This window comes from Haplochromis burtoni, unplaced genomic scaffold, assembly GCF_018398535.1.
Source record: "Haplochromis burtoni strain Fernald_Lab_line unplaced genomic scaffold, NCSU_Asbu1 Contig_111, whole genome shotgun sequence".
NCBI classification, from domain to species: domain Eukaryota; kingdom Metazoa; phylum Chordata; class Actinopteri; order Cichliformes; family Cichlidae; genus Haplochromis; species Haplochromis burtoni.
This window is the reverse complement of record NW_024582472.1, coordinates 714,988-737,777: the sequence shown is the minus strand read 5'-3', so window position 1 is coordinate 737,777 and position 22,790 is coordinate 714,988. Positions and strand designations below refer to the sequence as shown.

The 22,790-nt window shown below is 38.0% G+C and overlaps 1 protein-coding gene across 1 annotated transcript in view; it reads right to left on the bottom strand.

Annotated features, from left to right (window-relative positions):
- The window catches only part of nos1 (nitric oxide synthase 1 (neuronal)), a 41,495-nt gene extending 25,687 nt beyond the window's left edge, over positions 1-15,808 (bottom strand). Inside the window, exons 1-4 of the mRNA XM_005928872.3 lie at positions 15,555-15,808; positions 11,812-12,606; positions 9,045-9,147; positions 5,414-5,551 (exon numbers count right to left, since the gene is read on the bottom strand). Coding sequence (XP_005928934.1) covers positions 5,414-5,551; positions 9,045-9,147; positions 11,812-12,533 — 963 coding nt within the window. The 5' untranslated portion in view covers positions 12,534-12,606; positions 15,555-15,808. The remainder of the gene's footprint in view (positions 1-5,413; positions 5,552-9,044; positions 9,148-11,811; positions 12,607-15,554) is intronic.
- Positions 15,809-22,790: the final 6,982 nt, after the last annotated feature.

Genomic DNA, 22,790 nt, shown 5'->3' with positions numbered 1-22,790 from the left:
CGATAAGTCACCAAAGTAATTAGGCTGCCGGTTGCTGTTTACAAATGGCTGCAGTGTTTTGAAGGGTGAATACTTAAACAGCACAGCTCACCTTGTGTTTGGTAGACTGGCTTACTAACTAGAGGGGGAAACTTTAGCTGCATGACAAAATAGAAAACAAAATAGGTGGACCGAGCAGTTTAGGAAAATGCATAGCAAGAAATACTTTTTACATAGTCTTTGCATAGCCGAGGCTTTCTGAGGTATTATCCTCAAACTATTTAGAGGTTATCTTATTTACCAATTAGAGCCACCCTACCACCTCACTGTTTTAGGTCCTAAAGTCCAAGAACACCAGTAAAGATAATGTGTTGCATTAGGTTTGCAGCACAGTTTTTCATTAATAACAATATCAGCTTTGTGACACATTGAATCCCTGAAAGATGCACATGAATTTCAAGTCTTATGGCATTAAGTATGCCAATCTTTCACATCCCCCTTTTACCTCAATGTTTATTGTCTTGGACTGTAGCACAGTGGCTATGCATGATTCAGAATTCAAAATACTCTTTATTTATCATATACAGGACCTTGTTGTACTATTCCCTAGTATTGTTTGATTATGACAAGAACCAAAGTAAATATTACTTCAATAAATATTGAAATTTCAATTTTAACAAAAAAACCCCCAAGAAAAGTATATGTATTTTTTAATTTAAAGAAATTTTTGGCCACACTGAAGGACACAGTTGAAAAGGAAATGTTATGGTTCATTTACATTGCATAAAACCTAAGAACTTTGTTGGAAAAATGAATGGAAAAAGTAATACCTTTATCCATCCTGTTTTGTTTTTTGGAAACCAAAACTTCAAAAATTAAAATTCAATTAATATCCTGTCCTGAGCCATAGTTTATTCCCATGAAGCAACAACAAGTGCCTGCTGTTTGCAATTAGATAGTTTGACCAACAGTATGACATTTGAATGAAATCATGCAGATGTCATACAGAGTGGATAAGCAAGTGATTTTTTGCAAATACACTGACATTGTTATTTGAAATGGTATAAAGCTATATTTATCAGTAAGTACACTGGCAGAAAACAAGGGAAACCATCATAGGACCTCAGTAAAGACATGATACACTGAATCTGGTACAGGCTTTCTCTCAGTCTTTAAATACCCCTATAAATGGTAAAGTACATGATAGTCACCACTTCCAGGTCTTCATTGTCCTTTGTACTCTAACAAAGCTTTTTATGTGTGTTTGGGCTTATTATCCTGTTGCTGTATGAATCATTCTCCACAAAGATGCAAAAATGCGGGAAGCATGTCGCTCAAGAATGGAGTGCTTCTTCTTCGTCAGGGTGCATTCATTTTGGTGGTGCTATCCAACTGTGTTTGATACACCGTGAACGTTTCAAATTCTGTATCTGGAATGAAGCATGTATTGAAATGCTGATACTGTGGTCAGTTTGGTCTGCATGCTTTAAATACATCTGGTGCAGCTTCCACAGTCTTTTTGAGTTCACTGCTCCCTCGAAACATGACAGTCACAGTTAGGAAATCATTAGACATTAGGAAAGCCCAACATGAATTTGAGCTCTTGTGCTTAGATGTTTTATTGTGATGCAATATTCAGCTACTTAGTAAACAATGTTCTGATGGGAAGGGAAAGCAATAGTTATAAAAGATGCACAATGGCTTCAGACTGACTTGAATAAGCCTCCATGGAGGCTCAAATCCCTTACATTGACAAATGAAAACATGGTTCACTGGAAGCAAACACACCAGTAAAATAGCAGTCAGTTTAATCATGTTGTTCCTATTTTAATAAAAAGCATTTTTGTTTCAGTTTTACTGTTATGATTTGAATTTCATTTTTTATCTTTGCAGAATCCTCCTAAATAGTATTTACTGACTGTAATGTGGTCCTACTTGTCCAGCTGGTAAGACAATACTTCATCTGACAGAAAAACCATAACACTCATGTACACCTCTGAGCCCTTTGTAGTTAAATCACTCCTAATATGTTTAAAATGGACTCCATTCACATTTTTGAAAACTTGTGCTTTAAATGTAAGCAGTGGATCTGTTATGACACCTAGTTGTTTAAATATTGTCTTCTCCCTCCTACAGTTAGATTGAATTTGTCTGATAAACTGATAAACTGTCTGGAGAAAAATAACCACATATTTTTACTGACTTCGTGTAGTCACAGAAATCTACCCATGTGCATTATTTTAAAACGTGTTAGCCTCGTTTCTGATTTCAGGATTTTGTGACACTTAATAAATGAAACAATCATTTGAAAACTGTACTGAAAACTGCCATGTAAAAAACAACAACAACAAGCCTAAAAAAACTGAAAACAAAAAGAAGATAAAATGTCGAAAGGGGCACTTTTTAATGACATGTTAACCATATCATCAGCACACGTGTGGGAAGTAGATGGACAAATGTCAGTTTATCATCATGAACATAAAAGCTAAACAACAGAGAACCCTAACTTGAACCTTGAGGAACTCCAAATTTATCATTAACTATTTGTGAAGTTTTGTTATTATTTTCTTTCAATTTGTAAGAAAATATTTTATTCATTCATTTACATAAGATGGAATTTTAATCTTTGAAAACTTGATGATTAATTGTATTTAAAGATTTCATTAAATCAAGTTCACAGCCATGGTTCACTTGCCCAATTCGGCGTTAATATTTTTGAATGCAAACCAAAGACACCAAATTGCAACGAGTGAGAAGTAAGAAAAGATGATCTGTTCAAAGGTCAATTGCAGTGTTAATTTTTATACTACAGGAAAGATAATTACTGCTTTGAAATTACTAGTAGTCATGTGATCACCAAAATTAAACACAGGTTTTATTGCTGCAGTTTTCCAAACACTCCATTATTGATGGACCCAATTAACATTTTTATAATGAGAGAATTAGTGCCTCATTATGAGTTTTGATAAATATTATATTGAATATGTGCACAGCTTTTGTCCTTGAACAATTAAGAGAATTTCTGAATTTATTACTTCTCAAAAATGATTAATTATTTCTTATTTGGGAGACGAAAAGAAGAGTGCAATGTTATCACAGAGCTCCAGAGTCTACGTAGAGAGGGAATCAGAGCAGATTGATGGAGCAAGAAAAGATTAGCCATTAATAGTGCAGACTTTTGTTTTGTTTCTTTGTTTTCAACCAATAATCAGCATTTCTTGATAACAAATTCTCAAAACCACAAAAATAATCTCCAGTTTCGATCTTATAGCATTTATAGTAGCTTTTTAAATGTAATACATTATCATATAATTTTTGTCAATTATTGTGGTTCGCCTGTGACGCTCAAGCTCTGTTCTACTATACAGATGTTTTGTAGTCCAGTTGTGGGGTTTTGCTGGGAAAAGTGATGGTGTCATAATATATCATGTGTAATTCAAGTTTTGTGGCTCTGAATGTGATGCTATTGTTGTCAAATAAAAAAACTTTTTCTGATATGTTACAGGTGAATAGAAATGGTTAATCTTAGCCCGTTGCTATAGGGTTTCTAGGCAACTTGACAACATCAGAATATATGATATAGATAAGAACCTTCAGAGGCCTAAGATCCACCTGTTTGCCAAGTTTCTTTTACTTTACAAGTTTCTTTTCTTTTTTATTTTATTCCTTGAATTTTTAAAACTTGTTGTGGCTGAGGGTGAACTCTCTGTTGCACCATTGGATTTGCCGCATTTTTGCCTTCAAGTTAGCCTACTGATCACATCACACCTGTGAAAATGTTATGTGAAATGATCACACCTGGAAAACTACTGACACACTTTGTGATCATGCCATTTAATCAGTGCTGTATGATACACTGCATTAAACTCGCTTCAACAATGGCTTTCCGAGTCAGTTATCATGCTGAGGTTAGGCATTAGCTCAAAGCAGAAATCATCATTTTCTGTTCAATATTCACATCTCATGATGAGTATTAAAGGTACATCTACTGATTTTATGAATCCTAATGTATCACTTAATGCCTTTCACTATTAATGTTTATTAAAGCAGCTGCAGATGGTTGATAAAGGGATGAATGAATTGGTTTTCTTGAGCCACTCATGTTACTGATTCATGAATGTATCAGCATTTTGGACAAAAATATCCACTAAACATTACGTATTTAATTTCCCAGCACTCTCTTCTGAAAATGCTGAGTCATCGAGTCATGACTACATGAGTCACCATCTGACCATGTGAGCTGTCCCAATACGGTAGGCTGTGCCAGTGATATGTTGTTTTTCGGTCTGAGGAATTAATTGTTTCTTAAGCTTCACCTAGATTTACCTAACCCCCCTGATTTCCTGCTTAATTCTAATGAGTTGAATCACCAACAGTTCAGACAGGATTCTACTAATGTATGAATGGTTAGCGAGAAGCAGCGAAAAGGCAGACGCCATGCTGTGCTATTGTTTTCCAATCTACTTGACTTGCAGATTATGTGTTGGTAAGTCTGCAGGCTAAATGCATATTCAGTCAACCAAGACACTGTACTTTATGTTCATCAGTGCCTTCAAGATTACCATTTAAGTCACAGACATCTGTCAACTTTGTTAGTCAGCTTACAGTATAAAAGCTGTGCTCGTACCTTAATGCAAAAACTGACACAAAGGGTTTCAGCATGGAAAACCAATCTGTTTCCCCCTTTTGTGATATGTCAAAAAATGCAAAATCAAAACTATATTTCTTGTTATAGCTGATAAAATTATTAAATCTTGTATTAACCTTTGTGTTTACAGAATCTTGTTGCACACTCTCTTTTTAAACTTGTTATCAGTATTCACCATATTTCGTGACAATGAAAACCCCCAGTACATTGTGATTCAATTCAATAATGAATACACTCTTTATTAACCTCTGTGGTTGTTTCGGGAGAATTAAGCAGTTTGTTTTGTGAGACAGAACTCCATTTGATTGCACATAGTCTCAAAACATTTTTCAAGCATAAAAGCCAAACACTTTTTCATGTTTCAGCTTTTAGGAGTTTGCTTTTGTTCTTTTGCTTAAGAGATGTCAGCTGTAAAGCGAATATAGTTTATTTGTCTAAAAGTACAACAAGCTGAAGATTATGGGAAGATGTGATTTAGAAAAATGCATCATTACTTGCAGGTTTCAACACTAAAAAAAAAAAGAAAAAGTAAAGAATATAAACACAATATTGCATTGCATTAAGATTGCATCATACAGGTGTTTCTTTTTGCCAGTAGTTCTAATCTTTCTTATTCAGTAAAGGGATTTAGAACGTGAAGAAACAGCATACTACATAATTGAATCATCCAAATCTTTCTCACCCTTGCTAGGATGGTTTTCTGTGACAAACACAGATGCTATAGCAGGCTCCTTGATCTCTGTGATCCTAAGGATCTTTTCTTCAGGTGAGTTTTAATTGTCTTACCTTGCTGGAGCTGTGGTGGAGTGTGTCACTGTAGATGGTGCCAGTCTCCCAGTTCTTAATCTTTATAAAGCGGGGGCATTTGGAAGGGCTGCCATTCTGCAGTGACTTACTGGGTGAGGTCCTGCCCTCAGCTGGAGGCTGTAAAAAACACAGAGACATTCACACATGACTCATTTCTTCAGACCCTTGTACTTTAACTGTCTAATATGTTCTGGCCTCGGTAATACTTTTGGTGGAAACTGGATAGATTGTTTATAACTGGGAGTCATACCAAAGTAAGTTGAAAAGTGACGCAGACCTCCCACTGCCAGGAAATGGATTTGAGTGCATAAAGTTGGACATGAGAGTTTGACGTAAGAATACTATGTGAAATATCTGAAAGCATTTCAACTGGCTGCCTCAGTGAACCTCAGCCCTTTGTTCTCAAGGAATATTGATTTGTGATTGTGCTTATGTCTCTCTCACTCAGGCCTATGCACAGAAACCATCTGCATTCTTTCCTTTCTCCATTTCTCTCCAGAATAAAGGCAATCAGCATTTAACAGCAGGTTGATGGCAAGCTAACTCTAGGCTCACACGGTTTTCCAGTACTGTAGCTATTGACTGATGAATGGCTGCAATTTAACCCCAAAGCCAACTGTAAGAGCTCCTAGAGAAGGCGGCAAATGATTGCCAAAGATCAGAGTAATCAATTGCACACCTTGGAAGCTCTTTCATCATCTTCCACAGCTTTGTTAGTCAAACAGTGGTGCAGCTTTTGAAATACTTGCTCGCATGCTTGCTGGAGCAATGAATACCGACAGTGTCACACTTGTGGGGTCTCACTGTCATTTGATGTCCTCTCAAACTGTAGGAAGGAGTGAGCAATTTGAATAGAATCTGATTTTACACACACAAGTAGTGTGTTTAATGCTCGAACAACAATAACCCCCGCCGAGCACCTCAGATATGACGTGAGGTTGTGGATAAGATGAAAGATCATTGTACCATAAGGAGAATGCACATCAAACAGGCAAAGTATTTCAGATGTGGAAAAATTAAGCCTTTCTGACTTAAAAAAGAAATAAAAGTTGTGTATCATTTGAATGTAAGGCTTGTTGCTCACGGGCTGGAAGATAGCTTTGGCATTTACATTTATTTCATTTTATTTTTATTTTTTATCGCCATCTGCAAGTTTCAGAGAACCGCGTTTCTTTGAACAATCGCTAAATACAGTATAGATGTGGATTTTTTCTGCCATCAAGATCCTTTTAGAATAATTCTCCCTACATGTTTAACTTCCAGGTAAAATGAATTATTTTATGCGTTTGTTTATTTGATTGTAACAGCTCAAGTTAGGTAAGGGGAAAAAGTGATTGCCTAAGACTAGCCCATTGTCATCCTTGTTATGACCCAATGTACTGTACAAAGATGGTCACTGTTTACAAATGCAAAGATAATACAACCTAAAACATAATCACACCATAGCCAGTGGTCTTAAGACACTTAAGGAATGGTGTTTCCTTTTGCTCTTCCCATAATCTGGTTGCAAGTTTTGCTATCTGTTAATTTAAACATAGTTTGGAGTGAGAATCTCAAACCACATCATGAAAGTGCATTTTTGCCCAGTTTGGTGTGGGAACATGTGAAACGGGCCACTTTCATGAATAAATCAGCACTCTAAGTCTGATAAGACATAAACATTTCTCATCGGAGGGAATAGAAGAAAGGTTTAATCTTGTTTTGTTTTAATCCAGTGAAGGTCTGCCGAAGTCTTTGTTAGACTTGAGGGTGATAAGCAGCAAAACAAAATAAAGAAGAATAAAACAAAAAAATAAAGAAAACTGGATTTCCATCCAAAGTCTGCAGTTTATTGATAAAATCTGCTAGCAACAGCTGCTATTACAGTCTTCAACTGATAATATTGTTGGCACCACAAGTATTTTGAATGGCAAAACTGCATAAATAATATGTTCCAGTGCCTAATGTCAAAAAAGCATTTGCTGGTGCATGTATCATGCTTTATCTGTTTAAATGACCCAGTCCTCCCCAAGATATTACACACAGACTTATCTCCTATTTTAAATCCTATTATCCATCATGAGCCCTCAATATCAAGAATAAGGTGTGGTTATGTCGGAAGGGAGGATCCATGGTGCTAGAAATTAAGATAATTGAAGCTAATTAGATGAAAATGATTTCATAATGGGGCATAATCATTTTCTGGTAAATGTGGTTATGCAGTAAAGTTCCCCACCCACCCAAACAAAACCCTCTGATGGGAAATCAAGATGAAGCACACAGGACAGATGTAGATATGAATAGAGAAATGAATGAAATTGAGAGTTTGAGAGAAGAGATATGTTCTATATTTTAGATTTTGAAGACAAATACATTTCTGATTTGACAACTGATGCCTTCTTCAGTGACGATTAAGCCATAATGTGCAAAAAAAGGAAGCACAGAGGCATATTTTCTGTTTTCAGTGGAGTATCAGAGTTGGTGACTCCATAAATCACTAGACGGTTGAATATGAGAGAACATCCCACCACCTTGCCTTTTCAGTCAGCTTATTACACATTAAATTATGCAGAAGCTTAAGTGAGAGACACATGGAAAATCCTTCACCAAAGTGAGAAAACTAATTTGCAGGGCATCAATGTGTCACTTAAAATCTTTGTACTCAAAAAGGGGAAAAAATCATCTCCATTTTCTGAAACTATTTAACTTTTGTGTTTATAATGAACTTATTGTTGTACTTGAGTCTGTCACATTAAGTACTAAGCAGGGAGCCATCAAAGTTAGTATGAGTGTCTAGCAAAACGCCTGCAGGGGAGGTTCCTGCTGCATGAGTAAGTGCACATATACTGGACACACATTGATTCCAGTTCCCAAACACACATTCTCACAGGCAGATAGGCTTCCTCAACTTTAGCAACTACACACGACAATGAAAGACATATGGCTTCTTACTCCATTAAACATTTCCACTCTGTTATCAAGCACCATCCATATCTCCCCTCCCTCCCACTTTCTAACCCTCTCGTACATATATTCTCTCAAGCATCCACATTAACACTCTCTCTTGTGGAGGTCTGAGAGGATGGATCAATTTAAGAGGGGTCACATTTGATGGTGCGAGACAGATCAGCAGCTGCACGCATTCATTAGGCCATCCTGTCTCATTGATGGGTCCTTGAAGTGGGATAACCATGTGCAGATTACTATCCCTATCGCTGACATTTAGACCTGTGGCCAGATCCTTCTGTGTAGAAGGCATAATCTGGGTTTAATGCTGCACAATCTTGCTGATGGTTGGATCTAATGTCTAGGTGATAGGATCTTAAGCAAAGGCTTTGCACAATGTAAAAAGAACATGGATGTGCATGCTCAGTTTGTGAATGCATGGGACCATAGAACACTGTGGATGATTGTTTTAAGGGCACAGAACCATAAAGGCAGTCACAGATTTACATGCATTACACAGCTGAACTAACCAAGCCTGCACAGGAAGACTCGAACACACAGGGAACACAAAAAGGTTTATTTTCCAAATTCTTGATCTATCAAAGTATAGATGAAAAACTTATGCTTACACCTGCTTTCTTTCACTCTAAATCATTTCAAGGGCTGGGAATTTGTTTCACTTTACCTTGTCAGTGTCAGCATTGTTAAGCACCACCGGCATGTTTTCCAGCATTCTGTCATTATCTGGCACCAGCTGTGGGGATGTGCCATTTCCCACGCCAAGGTCCCTAGAAGTCAGATACAATTTTCTGTCAGGTGTATAAACTCGCATCTGGTGCAAACTAATCTTTCATTTTAATTTAAAACCTCATCCAAGACATGCATACACATACACATCAAACAAGCATTCTGTTTTGCAAAGAACGAACAAAAAAAAGAAGATCTGTAGACACTCTAAAATACTGTTAAATAAGGAAACCCTGTACAATTTTTAAAAGCTCTGCACACCCACGAAGGAATTTCTCTGTTCAGAACATAGTGGGTGCACAAAGACAGGCAGAGCTCACCGCTTCAGTCAGACACATTTATGTGACTAAACTTTTACACTGAAAACACAGATTTTAAGTTCATTTCAAAAGTGTTTCTGCTACTTTTAAGTTGTTAAATTGAACTGAAAATACTTTGCAAGTTCATGCAAATAAGTGGTAGTCAAAAAACATCCGTTTAGCATCTCTTGCCTATGTGGTCTTTGTTTAGAAATTCATGCGTTTATTACTAGTTCAATTCTACAGCCTAAACTGTTTGTGTGTGTAATAGTAAGAAAATACAGATTTAAGTGTTTTCCTGAATCGAAAATCAGACACAGAGATGCATAAACAGATGGTGAATCAAGGTGACTGACCGCAGATCTGCTTTTCTTTCAGTAAATAGCCCTACAGTATGAACGGCTGTTATTCATCAGAGATAAAAGAAAAAAACATATGAACAGTGAGAGCTCTCTGTGAGCTGTAACTATCTAATCCTAAGAGATTGAATGAGAAAGGGGGGAAGGGATATCCCTGAGCTGCCGCTCTTACAAACCATATGAGACCAAAGTCGTCTTTGTGTGATTTCAAGTTTGCGTTCTTCCAATCGAAAGCGCCCACGCACATTGTGCCTCCTACTTTCTTTCACACTCCCCCTCCCCACCCCCATAAGCATGCGTGCATGCTAATTGTAAATTCTCACAGGCATCCTTTCTCCCTTTCACACCCCCTGTCACACTGTATCTCTTTATTGCCGCAATTTGCGAGATCATATTCATCCCCACAAATCAGAGGTGGAGTTCAAACATGCAGAAACAATGAGAGAAGTTGCATGTGTCATTTGTCATTAGCTCTGACTCAACCTCATGCTTAATTGTGAAACTGTAATTGCTTCTCCTCTGAAAACAAGCAACACTGGCTATAATGTGAGTTTATTTTCTGTGCAAATAGGTATAATTTGCAATGAAAAGATGACCAGAGATTAAAAAAATATTAGTATTAAAAAATATATTAGTATTATTCATCACTCTAACCTTTCTCTCCTCAGCATCTCTTTAGAAATAATTTTCCGACAGCAAAATAGAATTAAGTTAAATGACTCTTACCAGTGCTGAACAAATCTCAGCATGCACAATCAAATGTATTTAAATCCCTATTTGTGGGAGCACAGGTGGCAGCATTAGGTACGGTTGTTTAACCATACACTTTGCTGTTTTTGCATTGAGGTTTTTCCTTTTGTTGTGTTCTGTCTTTTCAGAGCACGTGTTTCTCAAGAAGGCAATGAATCACTCAAAGGGTATTTATGAAAGAGAGGAGGATGCACATGGATTGGTCAAGAATGAGATATTGATTCAAGGAGACTGCAGCCTCAATTTGATTTCAATTGGTCGTGAGAGTACAATGGTAGATAACTGAGACGCCGATAACAGTACACTGTGCAGAGCATGTAGACTGAATCGAGGATGTTATATTATCCCTGACTTAGAAGCCTTGTGAAAAACTCATCTAGAGGGAAAACTTAAACAAACTGCAAGAAATCCAAGTCTTCCTCAATAAATCATAAAATAAAAGTCAAATGTGTAAAATAAACAGAATTGTTACCAGTTTTGCACTTTTTCAAAACTACTGTTATGCATAAATACCACAGGACCTGAACTCTATATCCAAGAGGGGCTGTTCATAAGAAGCGCAGCTCACTTACAAACTGATAGACAATACTTTTTTTTTCTGTAAAGCTTTATGTTACAGAAAACTAATTAACTAATTAATTATCCATGATTAATGTAGGAAGTCGCATCCATTACTGATAAAGCACTTGCCTACTGGGAAATGCTCACATGCTGTGTATTTTAATCCTGGTTAAACAGCCTCAATGCATACAGCAAGCAAAAAGAAAAAAAAAAGTAAAAGTAAAAAGTAAAAAGTAAAAAGAAAAGTAGCTTTACATCTATAAAAAAGCAAAAGTTTGACAAACTGCCAAACTGTTTAAAGGATGTATTTGTAAGCCTACATAAATCAGCTTGTTCAGCAGTAGAAGAATACCAACTGAATTGGTCCTGAGAAATGTTGTGAGCAATTTTATTTTAAGTGAGGCTTGCTAGAGACCAGCAGGCAGACGATAATTACTTGGCACTGTAAGCTGAGTCATATTAGTTGAATGAGAGACTGTCTATTACAGCTAATTAACACAGATGCGTCAGGTAGTTCAGAATCTGCGGGGTGGCAGAGTGAACAGGGATACTTTCAATCACAAGACCAGGTGCAAGTTCTTGTGTCATCCAATAGCCACCATCTTTAAGAGTCCTTGAACTGCATCCTGAGTCTAATTCTATCTGGTCTCTGACGGCAACCCTCACTGTGAAGAGGATGGTGGACAAAGACACTTTAACTAAGGGATCAATAAGGTTGTATCACATCACAAATTACCAGGCCACTTGAATCTCGGCATCTCTTCTCCCAGCATTCCTCTGGCCTTCTCCATTGATCTCCTTTTTGCTGTTTTTGATGAGGCGCAGCACTGGTTCAATCTCCTTGAGCAGTTCATTGTTTTCCTCCAGCCCGTTGCACAGGAGAGCTCCACGGCCCCCATCCCTCATCAGCAGGGGGTCTTGGCCTTGCATGCCTCCCCTCTGTAGGAGGGACTGGGTGATGGATGGAGAGGAGAGGTTCTCAATGGCTCTTAGCTGGTTATCCTTGTTGACCTGCTGCTGTTGCCCAGGGCTCAATGCGTTGAGAGGGGACCACTGCTCGTAGGACTTTGATGATGGTAACACAGGGCGTGTGACCCTCACTGTACGCTGGCGCCCATCTCCAGAAAGCGTGGTCTCCAGGTGTGTGGTGAAGCCCTCAGGCCCACGGAGAATCAGCACGGCATGGCTCTCAGGCATCACATTCTTCAGTGTCTCCAGGGCCCGTTCATATGACAGATCCACCAGGGGCTTGTTGTTGACTGCCAGAACAATGTCGCCCACTTGCACCAGGCCACACTCCTCAGCTGCTCCACCACGGATGAGGTCTGACACAATGACAGGTGGCTTGGAAACTCTTTGCTTCACCAGGAAGCCCAGACCGCCAACCTTCCTCTTAAAAAGGCGCACTGAGATGATGTTGGGCTGGAGCTGGCACACTGTAGGCTCCGACTCCTGCATGGTGCCTGTGTATTGTTGTGTGTAATTGTGTGTGCTTGTCTGTGTGTGTATAAGTGTGTCCTCAGGAAGATTTCTGGAAAGCAACAGAAGTAGAAAGAGGAGGAGGGAAATAAAAGTTCTATTAGTTTTGAATGAAATTACATTGACAGCATGATTTGTTTACAGTGTGTTAATTTAACATCAGTCAGAGAGGGGTATATGAGTCATTAAAGCAGAGTGCTTTCACAAGGTAATGTTACACAGATCATTAAGTCCTGCTGAGCTACAGATGCAAAATATTGTCATAAACATGAAAAGCATATTATCCTACTTATCACATGGCCATGTTCTGTAATGTTTAAAAAAGCAAATATTGAGTATATAAAAACTGAAAGATTAATTGCACTTTGGAATGTCAATATTTGATTTCTCTAGTGGAAAAATTTCCTGCTGCATTTGAACAAGAACCTGGTACAATTTGGACTTATTTCTTTTTCTTAATACATCATACTCTGGAATTGAGTTGATGCACCAGTGACAGTGATCTAATAATATTTTCTCTGATCTCTATGATTTCCTGGGGGTACTTGATATAATGAATCATTTACATATACTTTGCATGCTTAAGCACAGGATTGGCGTACTTATATATGGTAGGATTGCTGCTCTTACCATTAGAAACACAGGTAAGGTAATAGCTAAGGTTTTACTTTTGTTTGAGGTTTCAGTAATTAACACACACACACACACACACACACACACACACACACACACACACACACACACACACACACACACACACCAGTCTGGAGTGCATTGTCTTTCACCACATGCTTAAGCCTCTGCACTTCCAATGAACTTTACAGATGATTAAAAAAAACGTGTCAGTCTTCACGACGCTACAATAATGCGTTTACCTCTTTAATACAACGCCACTACATTTGTTCTTTGAAATCGTTACATCTGGTCGCGTGGGTGATGGCGCCTGCAAATGTACAGTAGGCACTCAAGTAAAGCTGCTCAGTGCGCCCGCTACGCAGACAGTAAAGAAGGGCAGGCATGCTGCTGCATAGCAGAAATAATTCAGCACCAAGGTCAGCGCCCCTCTGAACGCTGACGGTCTTCACATTCCAGTTTTGGTTATTCCAAAAAAAAAAAGAAGGTAAAAACAAAATCTTTAAAAAAAATCTAGAGAGGGTTTTTTGAACTCTTGCCTACTTTTCAGAAATCCACTTGACAGAAAATCAACTTCTCCAAAGCTCTCATGACAATATGCACGTTTCCCAATATTTACCGTACTAAAGGCATGTAAACCTTTTAGTTGAATCAGTTCATCAAACAACCACTCCCGTACAAGTGAAATCACACATTCCGGGGGGCGGGGTCATGGCTTCAGTTCATAGCCTTGGGAAAAACTGCCACTAATCCATAAATATTAGCTTAGCTCTCCTGAGGTGCTGGAGTAACTTTTATAGGCTGGGCGGCCCTTTAATCCTCCTTTGTAGCTGCACCCCACGAAGATAGGAAATTGCCAATAACAGACGTGGAAAGTGATGGAAATGTGCTCCGAATATGAGGATTAAAATCTTTTTTGAGATTGCCGCTCTGTCTGGTTTGGGTAGAACGATTATCTGTTAGGCAACATAGTGGTCATAGTCGTCTAAATGTTAACTAGGTTACAATGCTATTATCTAGAGTGGGCAAACAACTGTTTACTAAGCTGTATGCAATGTGGCATATAGCTTGCCCGTATTCGTTGACAAATGTGTACGTACATATATCTGACTCAAATCACGATCTACTATAATATTCCAGAGTTATTAAGTACTTGTTAGGTATTCCTTAATTCTTAATGTTTTGGTAACTCCTGGTTGAGTTTGTTTCTGCAAAGTTTGCATGTATGTTTTCATTTTTAATAACTCATTTCTAATAATTTACCGTTTAAAGGGATAAACTTCCCACTTATAACTCATTTTTACACCAAAGTTTTCAATATGGCGTGAACCAATGGGAGAAAAGGGGGATCGGAGGTCGTCTCCTCTCAAGGAGCCAGTGACAGTATTAAAAACTTTACTAATGTTTATGTTGTGCTCACATGTTGCTCATATTAGTTGCCACGAAGAAAATGAATGAACTGGGTAGCTGGCAGCATTAGTTTAACAGGTCGGCCCCTTATACCTCAGTGCCATGTTGTTAAAGGGAACATCGAGGCTGCACATAATAAATAATGTTAGGGTGATAATATGGACCGAACAGCATTGTTTTAGCGGATTAAGAGATTATCCGGCAAGGCGTCAAACAAACACACAGGTGAGATTTATTTCGGGAACTGTCCCCACTCTGCTTGCAGAAGCAACAAAACGAACAAATGAGAAGTTTATTAAAAACACCTATACTAATGTAAAATATTAATAGATAAATAAAAATAACAAATAAAAACAAAAAACCGAGAACGAAATTACACATTTTTCCAATACCCCCTAGCTGTGAAAGCAAGAATGTCTGATTTCTGTTGTCAAGTCCAAAAGCGAAACTGCGTGTTGCTAAGAAAAACACTTGCCAATGCTCGGGAAACAAAGATTAACTGGGAAAGACGACCAAATGACATCGATTAAATATAGAGCGACATCTAGCTTAAAAATGCCCTTTATTACTTTTTGAAAAATCTAAGGGCGAATAAATTCAAAACTATAGAATAATTTTATTTTGCACTGCTCCTCTCACTGAATACATTCGACAGAAAATCGTAAAATGTTCACATAGACCGCGGATATAGTGTTTATTTTTCTCAGCAACAAGTTCTGGTGACACTTTTGCTACCAGAAATAAAAATAAAATAAAATAAAAAACAGCAGCAAAGGGCTGCCAAATCTACTGCTGTGCATGACAAATAATATTGAAATAAAACTGGTTTGCACATTAGTTAAAGAGCGCTTCATTTATTCTTAAGCTCTTCGTCCACCAGCGGAATGCACAGCCCCATTTTCCACGGAGACAGAAGAAAAAATAAAGGGAGGACAGTGAAGTAAAACAAGAACTCACCCCTGAGTTAAGGTCGCCGGCACAACGACCTGCTGCGGTGAACTTGGGCTAAAACTCCTGCGCTCCTGCTTCTCGGCTTCAGCAGCGGCTACCCAGCTCTTTCATCCAAAGACGTCTCCAAGTCGCTGAAACGCGCTCTGCCTCTCTAGAGACGAGGCACGCTTGTGCCTTTCTGCTCACCGGGGCTCTTTATAAATACAGAGCAACGGGAGACACTGTGACGAGCTCGGAGAGAACCGTGCGCGGGCATTTAAATGAACTGTAGGTGGGTTTAGTTATCTCGGATATCGTCATCACTCAGCATGCAAGTGGTCATGTGCCAAAAAGTGATTCCCAGGGTTTCGTGCTTTTTTCTTTCCTTTTTTCAGTGTCTAATATCCTCTTTTTTGATAAATACACAGTGGTTAACAGGAATTTATATATAAAATAAAGAAATGTTCTGTTTTGCATATGTACTTGTAACTCTGCATTATTGTACATGTGTGTCCTACTTGAAATGCCTTTATAGAGCTGTCCTGTTACATTTGTTGCAATTTCTGCTGCCATCTTGATCAGGTCTCTCTTGAAAAAGAGATATTTAATCTCAATGAGACACATAAATATAAAAATCAGTTTGCCATACAATGATTGCAGCTTCGACCTTGTGATGGACATTTTCTTACTGACTTTAAATGGCTTTATATTATTCATAAGAGATATGTTTGAAAGATAGATAGATCAACAAACCATTGTCAACAGTTTAAATACCAGCAATCCACTCCTCAAAGAGCTGAGAAGAACAGTGGGCACTAAAAGAGAACAACAAGCTAAAACATGCAAATATCCATTCACTCGAATGCCGATTGATGCATTGGGAACAAAAGTGGTTCAGTATCTTGCCCAAGGATACTTTGGCATGTGGACTGTGGGAGTTAGAGATCAATCTACCAAAGTTCCAGTTGGTAGACCACTCACTTTACCACCTGAGCCACAGTCACCCTAAAATGAAAATGACATTAAAAACTCATGGCATATATTTGGCATTGCCTCAAGTATCATGACTCATCATGATCCTGCAGAAACTCCCCACAGCCCATGCTTCTCCAGGAACTACAGTGGCCACTGAAACACAAAAACTAAACATGGTTATCCCTGAAATCTTGAACTTAACAGGTTTCAACATCTGAAAAAAACATAGTCTACATGCTAATAAATGTATCATACATTGTCTTTATGAGAAAAATCTGACTAGTTATAATTTACAAAAATAGTTTTATACCAAAATGAGCAATGATGGGGACTGAAACACAAAAAAAAAACAATTGCAACACCAACACATTGCAGGCTTATCATTGAGACTTTTTTGAGACACTAATCTAAGCAGAGATTCCCAGATGCCGCTCTTCCCAGCCACCTCTTCCAGCACTTTCAGGTAGACGCACTATGAAGCCAGCTGAGAGACATAAACTCTCCACCTCTCCTGAGGTCTCCTACCAAAAGAACTTGCCTGCACATTGTCATGTTATCTTGTACTGTATTTCTGCACTTAAATCCATGTTTAAAGCACCAAACTGGAAATATTATATATATAACATTATCTGCTTCCGGTTTATTTCATTTCTTTGAATTATCATTCATAATTGTATGCAAAAATTCAGTTAGTTATATTGCGATCAGCCAAACTCCTAAATTCCCTGCAGAATTCCAAAATAAATTCTCCAATCGGAGAATTCAGCTCATTTAGGTCGTTGACTTTAACTTACACATTGACAATACTTCTAATTGTATTGCCACGGTTTTCCTTAAAATCGCAAAATCAGTTAATTTAATACAACATGGTAATGTTCCCACTATCAAACTGTCTAATTATTTATATTTTTTGTGGATTCAAAGAAATGGGAACAAAATAGATGTTTTTGTGACAACCTGCAAGTAACAAACTGTCTAAAGATGCAATTTAAAATTTGCTATGTTGTTTGTTTTGTGAAGACACTACACTGGTTCATCCCTTGGATGGCTTAATAAACAAACAAACAAACTTAAGTGGCTCAACAAATGCAGAAATCAAAAGAAAATTCCTGTGAAAATGGCCAATAACCAATGCTTGAAAGAAAAATAGAGCGGAATTAATCAAATACTAATCAAAAGTGACATTCGCAACTTATAAATGACATAAACCTGCTCATCTTAGTTATTTCTTGATTTTTTTTTTATCTCGTTAAATTCTGTCAATATTGTCCCAAATTTACGGCACAAGCCTTGTCAATCAAATATAAGGACAAGAGCCAAATGATGATAACAGTAATAATAATAATTGTTCATTAATTGTATCAAAGTAAAATGTTAAGTTAATCATGATTTTGATTTGAGGTCATATTGTCCAAACCTGAAAATGAGTGAAAAAGCAGTCAATGTCCACAGAAAAAATGACTTTCAGAAAGCCGGAAGAAGAGTTGCTCAAGACTGCTCAAGTCTAGCTCTCTGGAAGCAGAATCTAAAAGAAGTGAGGGATGAGACTGTTGCACAGCACTGTATAGTGGGATTAATAATATTTAAAGGAAAGAGGTACTCTTGTGAAATTCCCTTTACAATCTGCCTGCTCAAAAAGCTCATTCAATGACTGAAGACTATGTATTGTGTCATCCACCTAACACAACTTTCACCTACAAGGGAGAGTATAATTTAAAATGAGTGAAAAGATAATTAAAATCGAATGACAGATAACTGACATTATCTCCAAAAGTTGATTCTGTTCATCTGGACGTAGCGTTTTGTGGAAGAAACGTTTCGTCATTCACCCAAGTGACTTCTTCAGTCTCCGCTGACTGCAGGTTTCCCCAATCTTATAAATGGTACATTTGCATAAATAATTTGCATAACTGACAGTACCTGGGTTATTATTGTCTCTCATCATGTGTTGGCAGGCATTCCCATCTTCTAGAGTACTCAAAAATGCAAGAATAACAGTAGGCGTTAAAATTAATAAAGGTTTGTCACTGATATCCTTTGGCCTTTGAATGAATTATGATTGCATCACATAAGGAAACACTGTTTGCATGCAATGTCATAAATCATGTGACTGACAGGAATCAGTTACAAGTACCAAGCTGCTCCTTCAGCAGACCACATCTAAGTAGACTGCATTCCATAGCCTCAGTGTTGGTCTTCCATTTCAATCTGTTGTCAATGTGGATACCCAGGAGCCTCCATCACATGCTGTCCCATGATAGACGCAGTTTGTGTAGCTGCCATCTTCCTTCAAAAGTTAATCTCTTTGGACTTATTCACATTCAGAAAGCAGATAATTTCTCCCAGACCACTTCACAAAACCTTCCACTTGTGTCCTCCTCCTTCTGTTCATCATTACTAGAAGTTCAGCCATCCGGGAGGGGCTCAGAGTAGAGCCGCTGCTCCTCCACATCGAAAGGAGCCAGCTGAGGTGGTTCGGGCATCTGACAAGGATGCCTCCTGGGTGCCTCCTGGGTGAGGTGTCTCACCAGGAGGAGGCAGACCCAGGACACACTGGAGAGATTATATCTCTCGGCTGGCCTGGGAACGCCTTGGTGTTCCCCCGGATAAGCTGGAGGAGTTGGCTGGGGAGAGGGAGGTCTAGGCTTCTCTGCTTAGGCTGCTGCCCCCGTGACCTGGTGCCAGATAAAGCGGATGAAGATGGATGGATGGATGCACTGTCTTTGATTTGACTATGGAAAACCTGGGCTTTATTGTTTTTGCCTCTGATTGACTTCTCGGGGACTCACCATCCTAACATGAGCCCATCTCCATGTTTTACTTTTTAGCTGGTTAACTTACTAAAAAAAAGGCAGATATTCAAGGTGTAGCTGCCTTTTCAAGTTGCTGACAGTATACACAGTGCCAGGTAGGTTACCACACCTACTTTTCTGGCACTGGGTTGTAAATAGTGTCCCTCTGGCTAATGTGGTTTAAACTGTGAACAAATGGAGAAAACTATGATTACCAACAATAAGGACTGCAACAGGACTGGTTAAATCATTCCTCTTAGTAGAATTTCTGTGTTCAATAATTCGTTCTTTTAGAGGGTGGGATGTTTCTCCTATATATATTTTATTGCATGGGCACTGTATCATGTAGATGAGTTTTTAGTTTTGCAGGTGATAGAGCCTTTTATGTCAATGATGTTGCCACTAATAGGGTCTTTAAAAACCCACATTTGAAATTACCTGGTAGATTATGAGTTATCAAGATTTTTTCTGGAGTTTTAGGGTCCCAGAAAGCTCTAACAAACCTATCTCTAATGTTTTTACTTCTCTTATAAGTTATCATTGGTGGTTCTTTAAAAATCCCTTGTAAATTTGGATCTCTTTGAAGTATTTGCCAATGTTTTCAAATTATTTCTTTAATGTTCCTGGGTTTTAGTGTAAAGGCTGTACGAAAATAGGATTTGATTTAAGTTTTGGAGGTTTCTTAGTTTCTAACTCCTGCTTTTTGAATCCACCTTCTTTTCTGCAGATCTTAGCCAAGCATCTTTACAAGGGAACATGTTCATATTATTTTTTACCACCTGTCATACATTTCACTTCAAAACGTATACAAAATGAGAGAAAAGAAGACTTAAACTTATGAAAAATAACTGACATTACCTTCTTTTGTCATCATCAGTCATCATGTACTAACAGACATTCCCCACCATGCAGAGTCCTCCAAAGTCTTCCAAATGCCAAGAAGAACAGTGGGCACTCAGCCACCTCTTTCAACATTTGGAATAAAGTCATATTACTGAAAGAATATCCCAGCTTTAATTGCTGAGCATATTCACAGTACAACACTTGTCAATGAATTATGAGTGAAGATCCAAATAATAATAATAGTAACAAGAAGTACTCCAAGAGGGCAAATTTCTGCCAAGGCAGCTCAGTATTTACTTTTAAAGGAATTGTGTTTGGGATATTTTAATATAATTTTCTTTATTTTTTTAAAGATATGTTAAGAAGTCTATAGTGCAGCAAAAATTATAAAAGGGTAGCATAACAGACGTTTACGTGAATTATAAAAACAACATGCATGTGTAGGTATTGATTATACTGAACATGTTCATATTGCATCACTCACCTGATATACATTTCACTGAAAAAGAAAAGGATGCAAAATGAGAGAAAGGAAAACTAAAAACTTATGACATATAGCTGACATTACTTGAGTTATCATCATCAGTCATCATGCACTGACAGGCATTCCCCACCTTCCAGAGTCCTCCAAAGCATCAAGAAGAACACTGGGTGCTAAAAGAGAAAGACGAGGTAACCAGTCCAAATACACACACACAAGTGCCGATGGATGACAGACGTTCCCCATCTACGCCATTATTGACAAGCTGTGACAGGCTAATGCGATTGAGTAGCTTTCTGACATTGTTGTTATGATGCCAGCCTTTGATGAATCCTGTTGGTGATTATGAACGATGGAGGGGAGTACTGTTTCCTATCTAGATGCACGTGCCTTACCAATAATTTTAATGTCAGTATTAATTCATGGTGGAGGCAAGTAACTCTGTTATTAATGGAAGAGTAGGATCTTAATCTGGTTTTAGAAATAATTTTATTGCATCCGTGCTCATATAGGAAGGAACTAGACCATTGTTTTTGATCTCTGTCACAGTTCTGATGAATAGTGGTACCAGCATGGAGAGTTTTTAGTAAATTCAGCAAAGGAATCCATCACCGCCTGTTGTCTTGCCATTAAGCTTTTGGTTTAAGGCATAGTGTAACTCATTAGTAGATAAAGATGAGACTATAGATGAATGAGATAAATGAAGTTTAAGTTATTTAAGTTGAATATCATCTGTATTGCATTTTTCAATACTAGCCATAAATGATATGATTAATTTGTATCATTGTGATTGTGTGTGTGTTGCCCAGCCAGATCTCTTATTATTATGAGTCGTGTATGTATGTATGTGGTAATTTGTGTTATGATCACTGCACAATCATTACGCAAGCCTGTGCCTTGCATCACCTATTAGTAGATAAGACACGCATACGACATGCAAAACAAAAAGTGCCTCGATGTTGCATGCATCTGCACAAGCGCACACAAGAACAGCAGGGTTTGAGTAAAGAAAAAGAGAGATGTCTTTGAATTCATTTTAAGGGTGTATCTTTAGAAATACACAGGCACGCATACACTTATTTAGTGCACACATACACCCACATTCCATGCTCGGCCATGTCATTATGTCAATCACTTCCTGCTTGAGTGGTACCATCTGCCCTCTTATAAAGCCACACACCATGTGGATCACTGTACAAAGCCCCTGCTTAGCCCAGTTACATAGCACATTGCCCAGAGTTAAGACTCCCTGGTTAAAATTACATTTGTTGCTTTTTATATATCCCCCTCTGCTTATCCTTAGATGCTTAGCCTTTTACTTCACAAAGAAAGAATTCTATTCTTTGCATGTGTGTGTAAGATTTTGTAGATTTTTCAATATTTTTATGCTCAGATAAGCATGTGTAACAATGTTCTTAGCATGCATAATCCTAAACTGTAATTCACATCTCTTAGATTTTAATTCTGTGTTTTCCATGGGATGTTCTCCTTTCTTTAGGGCTGTTGAAACAACAACCAGCCTTTTACTTGATTGAGAAATTATACAGCGGTGGATTCATCCCCTGAGCTGAGGATTTGAATCTATTTACTATCTATTTAGAGGAAGTTGGAGTATTATCATGGAAGAGTGCAGCCACATTTGTCAATGTATAGTGAGCATACAGTATGATGACTCAGTTAGATACACATGCACACAAAAAGCCTGCGGCAGTTTATGAAATAGTCACATAATTGAATCCATTGGTTTATGAACACAAGTATTCCATAATTTTAAACCCATTAATTAAAAAAGCTGGAATCATTTCATTTTAACACTTTTGTTTTAAATATGCGCTTTAATTAGGCTTTAAACAATCAAAATATTCAATTGGCCCCAGGCATCAAAACTACTTGGTGAAATTTACGAAATATGGTGTATTATGGGTTGCATCTAAAGCACACTGAGTGGTCAATAAGTCGAGAAAAACACTAGATAAGATCGTGGATAGTGGTTCAAATAGAATCTTACACAGCGTTTGTCACACAGAAAGCTATTAGGATGCCCGAGCAACATTTCCAGCCTAGCTGTTTTGAGTTGAATTATGTGGGATGTCTTGTAGTTTTTCCATAGTTCCTCCCAATCCTTTCAACATTTTGAATCTTGTTTAAAACAAGAACTCTGTCTTTTGCTTG